At 41.6% G+C, this 10695-nt stretch overlaps 1 protein-coding gene across 3 annotated transcripts; it reads right to left on the reverse strand.

Annotated features, from left to right (window-relative positions):
• Positions 1-267: 267 nt before the first annotated feature.
• On the reverse strand, positions 268-8508 carry LOC124101932 (protein pitchfork-like). 3 transcript variants are annotated; one of them, XM_046458154.2, is made up of 6 exons: positions 8331-8442; positions 8000-8139; positions 6911-7009; positions 6060-6187; positions 3869-3986; positions 268-2858 (listed from the first exon to the last, which is right to left on the reverse strand). In XM_046458154.2, the coding sequence occupies exons 1-6, from the start codon at positions 8362-8364 to the stop codon at positions 2790-2792; spliced, it is 588 nt and encodes a 195-aa protein (XP_046314110.1). In that variant the 5' UTR covers positions 8365-8442; the 3' UTR covers positions 268-2789. The 3 variants fall into 3 exon arrangements, with proteins under 3 accessions (XP_046314110.1, XP_046314111.1, XP_046314109.1); XM_046458155.2 differs by having other exon boundaries at positions 269-2858; positions 8375-8508; XM_046458153.2 differs by having other exon boundaries at positions 273-2858; positions 8327-8457.
• Positions 8509-10695: the final 2187 nt, after the last annotated feature.

Raw genomic sequence — 10695 nt, forward strand, 5'->3', positions numbered from 1 at the left:
TACAATTCAGCCCACAATACTCTGCAATCCTAAGCATGCTTAACTTCTGGAGAGAACTTTCAATTTCATTAAACTTTTAATATTTAAATTGGAGTCCCCTTAAGAGCCAGCATTTGTCGCTTTTGTCCTGGCAGCTTAGACACAGACCTTTCTGCCCACCTTGGACACCAATTGCCAGGTTTCTGTTCTTGTGACTAAAAGGCTCAGGGGTCACTCCAGTTAAACTGGGCTAATTGGGCTGCTTTAAATAACCACACAAAAGACACAAATACCTTTTTCTTTGGGGTCGCTGTGACAGCTCCTCTGACCTTAAGGGTCCGCAGGAAGAGAGAGATCGAGAGCACGCACTGACCCCTTTTATTTATTTATTTATTAGCTACACATGACAATACAATGATCTTGACAATTCATACATTTGAATCAAATGGGGTATAATTTCTCATTTTTCTGATTGTACAGGTTGCAGAATCACATTGATCATACAGTCACCTATATACATACAGCCATAATAATGTCTATTTTATTCTGTTGCCCTTCCTATCCCCCCCTGCCCCTCCCCTCCCCTCTCTCTACCCAATGTAATGTGACACACTTCTTTTTTTTTCCCCTCCTCACAACATCATACATGTATTCTGTATAACGATGAGGGTCTCCTTCCATCTTCTGTGCAATTCCCCTTCTCCCTCCTTTTCCCTCCCACCTCACTTCCTTATTTAGTGGTAATCTTCTTCTCATGCTCTTCCTCCCTATCCCATTTTGAGTCACCCCCCTTATATCAGAGAAGACATTCGGCATTTGTGTTTTAGGGAGTGGCTAACTTCACTTAGTGTAATCTGCTCTAATGCCATCCATTTCCCTGCAAATGCCATGATCTTGTTACTTTTTAGGGTATAAATGCCACATTTTTCTTATACATTCATCTATTGAAGAGCATCTAGGTTGGTTCCACAGTCTAGCTATTGTGAATTGTGCTGCTATAAACATTGATGAGACTATGTCCCTATAGTATGCTCTTTTTAGGTCTTTTGGGTATAGTCCGAGAAAGGGAATAGCTATTGAGGAGAAGTTATTTAAATGAGGCAAGGGGTCAGGTTTCAGGGGGCTGAGTCTATCTTCATGATGTCCACTGTCAGCAGGTTGACTGACACCTGGGTAGGCCACACCCAATGGCACAATAAGAGAAGGGGACACACATAGGGCACTTCCATGGAAGATTCTATCCTAAACAGGGCAAGGGGTTATATTACAAAGGAACAGGTGAGCATAGCTCCACCCATGGGGCTGTAGCAAGACACACCCATACATGAGACACCAATCCTGGGACCCAAGAAGGGTGGGGAAAGATCTGCCACATTTCTGCAACTGAGTGCCTCAGCACCCAGCCAGGGAGTGTGACTCAGTCACCTGTAAGGTTGGTCTCCCACACTTCTGGAATTAGTCTTATCCAAGGTCATTCACCCAGGAGGTTTTTGTCTATCCTTTTCTCCAGCTAACCCTTGCTGTGGGGTGGCTCTCAGGGTTGTAGTGGGCTGGAACTTTTCGGTGGCCACTATCAGCTTCTCACTCTTTGAAATCCAGACCCTTTCAGAGTTTTGGGGATAATTACTAAGAGGTCTAAGTGGGTACAAAAGGACCTACACATTAAAAAATAAGCTAGAAATCTGGGTGTATGGTGGCACACATCTGTAATCCCAGTGACTTGGGAGGGCTGAGGCAGGAAGATTGCAAGTTCAAGGCCAGCCTCAGCAACTTTGTGAGAACTTGTCTCAAAATAAAAACAAAAAGGGCGGGGGATGTAGCTCACTGGTAAAGTGCCCATAGGTTCAATCCCCAGCACTGTACACTGCAGAAAAATAAAAGATAAAATAGGCCACACTTAAGGCCAATCATGAAAAAATTACATTCTTGAGAGTTAATGTTGAAAATTAAGAAGGCTATCTACCAGACCAGAGTGTCTGGGTAAGTACTTTATACATGGCTTCTGCTTTGTGATCTTTATACCCTTGGGCTAGCTATAAGGTTCCAGAGGTCATTCAGACTGAAGGGCAGTCAACCTGGGGAGGTCTCAGACTTCTGGCCAGCCTCAAGGAACTAGGGGCGTCAAGTTTCAACACTTCAACTTTCTCAACACAAACTTGAAAAGTTACTTTCACTGTATAATCAACTTAGTGTAAGTTGAATCCCAATATGTTCTAGTGCCTAACACTGACTGACATGGAGTCATGACCTCAATATATATGTTGACTAGCAGATTAAATAGATGATGTAGTCGGAGGGGGGAATTTTTGGTTCTCTGTGTTTTATGTTAGTCTGGGAAAGGCAACCAACTCAGGGCCTTCCAACTCCATACTAAAGTTTGAAAGAGCTCTTAAATCAGGAATGTTTTAACCCACTTTTAAGCATCCTCCATGTCTAGCAAGCCCACATCCCATCCAAAATCTTAATACATATAGGCCAACAGCTATATATTACCAGAGCTAGTTGTAGAACATATAAGGCTGGTCCCTGGGAGTTGTGAGTAAAGGGCAAGGGCCCAAGAGTATTTCACTCAAATGAGACCATCCACCTGAACACCCACCAGGAACCCCCAGATCATAAACCAGCAGCAGGAGACAGAACACTTGGAACCAGTTATTATGCTCACAAATCTCAGTTGTGAACCCCTTAACACGTTCTGGATCCGGGGCTGAAAGACATGAGGGCCATGGTGATGTAGACCAAGAGCAGGTCTGTCCTCTATTCTGAAGAGTCTGTGATCAGGAGAAGCATGTGAAGGAAGTGATCACTTCTCAATCGTAAAACAGGCTTAAGTAAGCAACTCGGTTCCGATGCTTTCTAAATTCTTTGTCTGTGGACAGCTGCAATGAAAGACAATGTTCTAATGAGAATCCTCTGCCTTCCTGTGTGTGTGTGTGGCACTGGGAATTGAACCCAGGACCTTGCATGCAAAATAGAAGCATGCATTCTAGCTGTGCAGCCCACGTAAACCCCAGTTTCTAGTAATCCAGCCTCAGTCATTTTCTCAACATTTGTGCACATCTACATTTATCATCTCACTATGATAAAAAAAAAAGTTGCTTGGCTTCTTGAAGACACAGATTATATGTCTAATTCTTGAATGTTACCTATATGCCTTAGCACAATTGTATTAATATGTTAGGCATTTAGTAAATATTTGTGGAATTAATCCTAAATTCCACTAGGAAAGAAGTATATTTCAAGAAGTATGATAGCTAGCATGGACGGAAGCCTTTGTTATCATTACTGTGTTAAATGCTTTTATACATTCTCTCCATTATTAATCTTTACAACCATATCAGATCAACTCTGTTGTTATTTCATTTTGAAGGTAGGAAAAACAGATGCTTAGAAAAGTTCAAGGACTTGCCTAAGATCACATAGCAAGTCTACACAGGAGCTGGTATTTGAACTCAGGCAGTATTATCCCCAAAGTCTGTGCTCTTAACCAGAGTGCTCTATAACCCTCCAATCATTTAACACTCAACTTTATGTCAGAAAGAGCACTGCATTAGGAGTCAAAAGATCTGGATTCCAGTTGTAGGACCTGTATGAATCAATCTTCCTGGGTGCCAGTATCATCCATTGTCTTAAAGGGATATTTAACCTACTCCAAAAGATGACTTGAGGAACAAATAAGATAACATGACTTTAAATCAGTCCTATACACTGTTAAAAATCTAATGAAACTATGTAACTCTCTCAAAAGGATCCTCATATTTCTATGCACACAAAATTATGCATATAATTTCAGGGGACCATGAACTTCATTTACAAGCTTCTGGTTACTAACCCTTGATATATATGAACATATTGGACAGAGCGATCTACAGAAATCCAATCTTATTACCTCAGCTTTTAGAGTTCTTTTCTGTAGACTTGGAACCTGAGCCCAGTCTGGAGATCCAAATTTTATTGGCCAAGTAACTTTTGGAAGTGGTTTCTTCTCTGGGTTGTATGCACCAGGGCTAGAAATAAAAAAATACATACATCATGTCTAATGAGTCAGTGGCATAGGACGAACTCCACTAGTAGGTAGCATGGCCATCACTGAAGTAGGTTTAACCTCTTGGGAGAAGGCATGGACTGATTAACTTTTTAATGCTGGGCAAGCGTGGGTTCTTTTGCTTATTAATGTATTTCTTATTAGCTAAGGTAATATTTCTACAATTCAGTGTTCTGAGCCGGGACACCAGAAGATCTCAAAAGAGGTGTTGATAGAAGAGATCCATGATAATGGTAAATTAGTTCTTTGATTTGAAGCTGGTGGTTAAAATGCTGAAACAATCTATCTGCAATCTAGGGATATCAAAGCAGAACCAATTAAATTTCTTGGCCATGGATTATTTTAGAATTGCCTTGGTTCCTCAAACTTTGTCTTTTGAAAACTACACTGAGATTTCTTCTCGCTCTAGTCAGAATGGCAATTATCAAGAATACAAGTAATAATAAATATTGGCGAGGATGTGGGGGGAAACGTACACTCATACATTGCTGGTGGCACTGAAAGTTGGAAAGCAGTATGGAGATTTCTCAGAAAACTTGGAATGGAACACCATTCAACCCAGTTATCCCACTCATGGCATAAACCTCAAAGACTTAAAATCAGCATATTATAGTGACATGGACTCATCAATGTTTATAGCAGCTCACTTCACAATAACTAAGCTATGAAGCCAACCTAGATGCCCTTCACCGGATGAATGGATAAAGAAAATCTGGTATATATACACATATGTAATATGTCTCAGCCATCAAGAAGAATGAACTTTCGTAACTCCATATCATGTACAACCACAAGAATGGGAAGTTATGCTCCATGTATCTATGATATGTCAAAATATATTCTACAGTTATGTATAACTGAAAAGAACAAATACAAAATTTAAAAAAAATTATCTTCGGGTGTTAATTCTACTGTAGTGGACATGGGGGTCAAGATTCAACACTTCAACTTTCTTAACACAAACTTGAAAAAGTTACTTTCACTGTATGATCTTTGGACTTCTCATCAGTAAAAGAAAGACCCTGACCCTTTGCTGTGCAATTTCATACATTCCCAGTCGTTTCCGAACACATTAAGAATAAGCCCCTTGACCCCCAAAGTCCTCTCTACTCTACCTGCCCCTCCCTCTCTTCTCTTCCTTCTTGCTCACTGCCCTCTAGCCATAGGAGCCTTCTTCTTCTTTCCCTCACACCAAGTTCTTCCCAATTTACAGCCTTTGCACTTCCGACCTCTTCTGCCTGGAGTGCTCTGTCTCCAGATCTTCCCAGGGCTGGCTCAATCTTGTCACTCAAAAATCAGATCAAGTGGATGTGCTCAGAGCATCCTTTCTTAACCACCCACTGCCTTCACATCATGGTCCTGTTTAAAGTTTCTCATAGCACCTTTCCCGGTCACTGTACTTTTTGGTTTGTCCACAACAGCCCCAGCTCATGGTTGCTTCCCTTTCACTCTCAGAAGTGTCACAGTTGGACAGATAAATTACATGGTCACCGTCTTTACTACTACTGGTATTTCCTTGTGTATTTACTTCTCATCTATTTGGACTCTAGACTCCAAGCTCAGAACCTCATGAGGTGGGTTTACTGCAAGAACTTTGCAACCTACTAAGTACAAACTACAAAGTAGCCAGGTGTCATGGCACAGATCTGTCCTATCAGGGACTCAGGAGGCTGAGGCAGGAGGACTGTGAGTCTGGGGTCAGCCTAGGTGACTTAGTGAGATTCTGTCTCAAAATAAAAATGTAAATGGGGCTGGAGATGTGGCTCAGAGATTCATTCTCCAGTACTGGGAAAACAAAACAAACAAAAATAAACAAACAAACCCAAACTATTTGGCATCTTGATAAATACTGACTGGATGAATAACTGTGATTTTGCAATTACACAAGGCCAGAGACCTGGGAGATAAGAGGATTAAATCTTTAAAGATGGGTGGTTTCTTATTGAGTGGGATGGTTTTGTTATAATCACTGATTTATGGACTTCTTTTCCTATTGCTTACTGATGAACTATACTAGAGAAAAGAGGAGACATACCCAGGGAAATTGTCTTTTGTATAGCTCTGAAATCGAGGCATCAAGGCATTAAATGGAACAAAACTTTGCTTTGTTTTTTCCTTCCAATTTTCTACTCTCTGGTACTTGCCTGGGTGAAGTGTCAATTCCTATTACCAAGAAAAAAATTCAATGTGTTAAAGGGAGACATACCTACACAGAAATGCTTGCAGTTCAAAAAACCTCAACTGTCCTTTTCCTATTTATACATCAGCTATGGTTCAGCCATTTCAAGATATACAAATAGGCTTATGTGGATAGAAAACCAAGCTATAGATGTGAGTCAGTCATGCTGGATGTATAAACCTAGGATGAGCAGAGGACCAAGACAACTTTTGCAGTCACTATGCCCCTGGTCCCACTGAGAAATTTTGAGAGCCAGTATCCCTTGAGTTTCCATGAAAGTAAATATCCAATCATAGTTTTGGATCCTTGATCCAAGGATGTAGCTCAGTGGTGGTGTACTTGCCTAGTAAGTCCCTGGGTCCCATCCCTACCCACTTCATGAGAGAAAGAGAGGTGGGGGGGGAGAGGGAGGGAGAGAGTGAGAGAAAGAGATTAGGATCCTTTACTAAAGATTAGACTTAAAATGCAATCTCACAAAAGGATAGAAAAGTTAGAACCTGTTTTTTTAACTGACAGGATAATATGATGTACATAAATACATTTTCCAGTATTTTGACCTCATGCATCTCAGCACTAAAATCCTTTGTTAGGACTATTTTTCTCAGTGAACTGTTTTTGCTCTTCCCAATATACACACACTTCTGCAAAGCTAATGCCCAAACATTTCATGCAGTCACATGGATCATCATAAAATCCCAGCATTTTACCTTGTTGACTGGCTTAAACCTCATAGCTGTTCTGGCTCCAAGAGTATATCCTTTTGTACTGGTTGGAATCTTGGTTAAGTTGTATGCCAAGCCATAGGACTTCAAGTAGTAACATATGAATAAAAAGAGAGAAGGAGTAAAGAAAAACATCAATACCACAGTGAACAGCCTTCATCTGAACTACTCTGTAAGACATTGCTCTTTCTCTCTTGACTCCTTCAAGGTCAATACCACACAATAATCACATAAATAATACATGTAATTTTGCAAGGGGTTGTGTCATAGTTTAGATGTGAGATGTCCCCCAAAAGCTCATTTATGAGACAATGCAAGAAAGTAGAGAGGTGAAATGATTTTGTTCCAACATCCTTGAGCTGATTAATCAGCGCTTAAATTCCCCTCCCCAGCATAGAGATTAACTTGTGATAACTCTAGGCAGATAGGGTGTGCCTAGAGGAAGTGGGTGCCTGGGGTGTGCTTTGGGGTTTATGTTATGTTCTTATGAGCAGAGCTTTCTCTCTGCTTCCTGACCCTCATGTTCTGAGCTGCTTTCTTGCACCAGATGTTCTGCCTCCCCTCAGGCCCCAAGGAATGAAGCTGGCCATCTATGGACTGAGACCTCTGAACCATGACCCCTGAAATAAACTTTTCCTCCTTAAAATTGTTCTTATCAGGTCTTTTGGTAGCAGCAAGGCAAAAGCTGATTAAAAGAGGGATGTGGTTGGACAGGTAGAATAAATGACATCTTTGTGCATTCTAATAAATTCCATCCTCTGAATCTCATAGGTCTGAACTTGTTCCAGTTGCACCTGGCAGCCTGAAGGTAGGGCCAGTGGGAAGGAACTGGCCTTGTCTCAGAGCCTTTGAGGTGGGGATGGAGTGGGACCATATGGAGACAAGGCTTGCTTGCCTTGGGTGGAAACATGGTCCTTTACTCTCTGTATTGGCTGGGACAGCTAGTTGCCCACTGAGCACTTTCTCATGCTCTGACCCAGAAGATCACAAAGCCTAGCGTTTGTTTTCCAGGGGACTTGGGTCTCCCTTCCACATCCAGAAAACAGATCCTTGTAAGGGAACGTGAATACTCACATCTGTCATGTAACTTCCAGGCCCTGTGTGAGGAAATCCCCTAAGAGGGAGAAAGTTGTTCCCCATCCGGTTTGGGGGATAGAAGTGAGGAAAGAGCCTCCTGGGTTGGCATGATCCAAAGGAGTAGTTACTCGGCATCCCTGAAAATCAAGAAAGAACAAACTCCAGGTTAGGGAAGGCACCGGGTCTCTGCAAGCTGTTGGAGGAGATGAGAGTCCAGACAGAACAGAGGCCTGAACCCCAAGGAGTTCTCACAAAAAAAAAACAGACCAAACTCCGCCTAGGGGCCAACTGCACTTCTCTCCCCTCCAGCCTTCCCAGCCTCACCAGCCTTTTCCTTCCCTGTGCTCTGGACTCCTCTGCATGCCTCCTCACCAGCTCTGCTGGAGCACATCTCCCACAGCTCCTGTAGCTCTGTGTACTGTGTAGTCAAGGGAACAGAGGCTCTTGCCTGGCCCCAGCTGGGGAGGTTGGGAGGAGGTGCAGATCCTGGCTGCCAGCAAGTGGCAGTGCTGAGCAGGAGGTGAGAGTCCTCACCTCTGGGCAGAGAACCCAGAGGGCAGTGAGTTCAGCAGCTGGGCCAGGGGTAGATGGTCTGTTAGACGCCCAGCTGGAGGGGCTGAGTGGGCAAGGGGGGGGGTGGCAAAGGGTTTGGAAACCGCCAGGAGGATTGCACTGCTGAAGAGGTAGAGAGGGGGTTCAGTACCCCAAGTCTGAACTTCAAGGATGGAAGGAAGTTCAAGGTTGGGGTAGGAGGGTGGGCAGGGGAGTGCCAGGGGCGTTGAGCTGAGATCTAGTTCCTTGCCAGGTCCCTCTTAGGCCCTTTTACCTATTTTCAGCCCCTTCCAATTAGGTTGCCCCTCCTACCTTCCTGGGGTGGGAGGAGAAGGAGGTTGGGGATCCTGTGAAGTGAGGTGGGGTGGAGAAGATGGAGACCAGCATGAGTCTTTTTTTTAAAGATTGGTGGCTCTGAGTGGAACAGTTAGAGTGCAGTGGAATCATACAAATGCTTAATATTTTTTTAAAAAAATCCTGGGCAGTCCTTTAATTTGAAACCCCCTTTTGCTTATCTCTATTACCTTTTTGTAGGGATACTGAAAGGATTAAGGTAATAGAATCATATCAATGCATTGCCTGGTACTTTGTAGTTGATCACACAAGAGGTGGTCATTACTGAAGATAATGTCCATCTAGCTTATGAGCACACCATCCATCCTAACCCAAGAAAAAACATCAGTCTGTTTGTTGTTGACTTGTCTTGGATGTTAACACTAACTTGTTTCACTGGATTTTAAGTTGGCCTTAGGAGTTATCCAGGTGTGGGAGGTAACAGGAGACATAATGTAACCAGTTCATACTGCCCTTTGGCCCCTTAAAGATGACTTGGGATCCACATACACTCTGGGTTAGCAGTATCTTCATTAATTAATTATTTTTAAAAATATTTTTAATTGTAGATGGAGATAATGCCTTTATTTTATTTATTTATTTTTATGTGGTGCTAAGGATTGAACCCATAGCCTCACACATGGTAGGCGAGCTCTCTACCACTGAGCCACAACCCCAGCCCCTTCATTAATTTATAATCTATAAAATTCTGAATTTTATATATCTAATAAAAATTCCCCCCCAAAGTGATACTGAGGCCTAAAGTATATTTTGGAAAATTGTGGAAGCACTTATTTTTGGTTTGCATTTAAAACATTTTTTATGTTTTAAATAGGCACATAATAATTCTGCATATTTATGGATTACCATGTGATGTTTCAGCATGTGTTTACATAGTGTAATATGCAAATCAGGGTAAGCATATCTTTGGCCTCAAACATTTATCATCTCTTTATAATTAGAACAGTCAAAATCCTTTCTTTCAACCATGGCATCCACCTTTAATCCCACCAGCTTGGGATGCTGAGGCAGGAAGACTGTGAGTTCAAAGCCAGCCTCAACAACTTAGTGAGGCCCTAAGCAACTTAACAAGACCCTATATCTCTGGGGATGTGGCTCATTGGTTAAGTGCTCCTGGGTTCAATCCCTGGTACAAAAAAAAAATCATTCCTTCCAGTTGGGGAAAGCATTTTTGTTTAAAAATTATTAAGGTGATGCTTCTGGTCAACTGGTCACAGAGGCTAAACATCCTGCAATGCATTGTCCAGTTATATAATGAATTGTTTCATGTACCATATAACATTCAAATGTCCTGCAAAACTGGAAGTACTTATATTTATTAGTACTAATTTTTTTCCCCAAGAGATAATGTAGAAAGCCCAGTAATATAGAAAGTTGTTAGGAGGAGCCAAGCTTAAAAGGAATAAAGATAGAATCTCAAAGTCGTTGTTCAGTTTACTCCAAGCATTCTGCTACTCAAATTATGATTATGGCAATACCAATGGTAAATAGAATGTAAAGAGATGTTGATACTGATTTTATAACTTATCACTTTCATTAATATTTTAGGTAATTTTAACATTTGTAAGTTCTCAGATTGAATTTGAATTTGGATGAAAGAGTGTTTTTTAAAAATAGCATTTGCATTAGTATGAGATGTCAAGAGACATCTCATAAAGTGTGCTGAAGATATGGCAACCAATTTCTACATCGATAGACTGATCTACTTCAGACTAATCTCCTAGCCAAGAAAACCTGGGTAGAAAAGCTGGACATAATAAATAAATATGTTTCAAGTTATCAGAGAT

This window comes from Marmota monax, unplaced genomic scaffold, assembly GCF_021218885.2.
Source record: "Marmota monax isolate L192 unplaced genomic scaffold, Marmota_monax_Labrador192_F-V1.1 WCK01_AAM20220418_F8-fsc00087, whole genome shotgun sequence".
Taxonomy (NCBI): Eukaryota; Metazoa; Chordata; class Mammalia; order Rodentia; family Sciuridae; genus Marmota; species Marmota monax.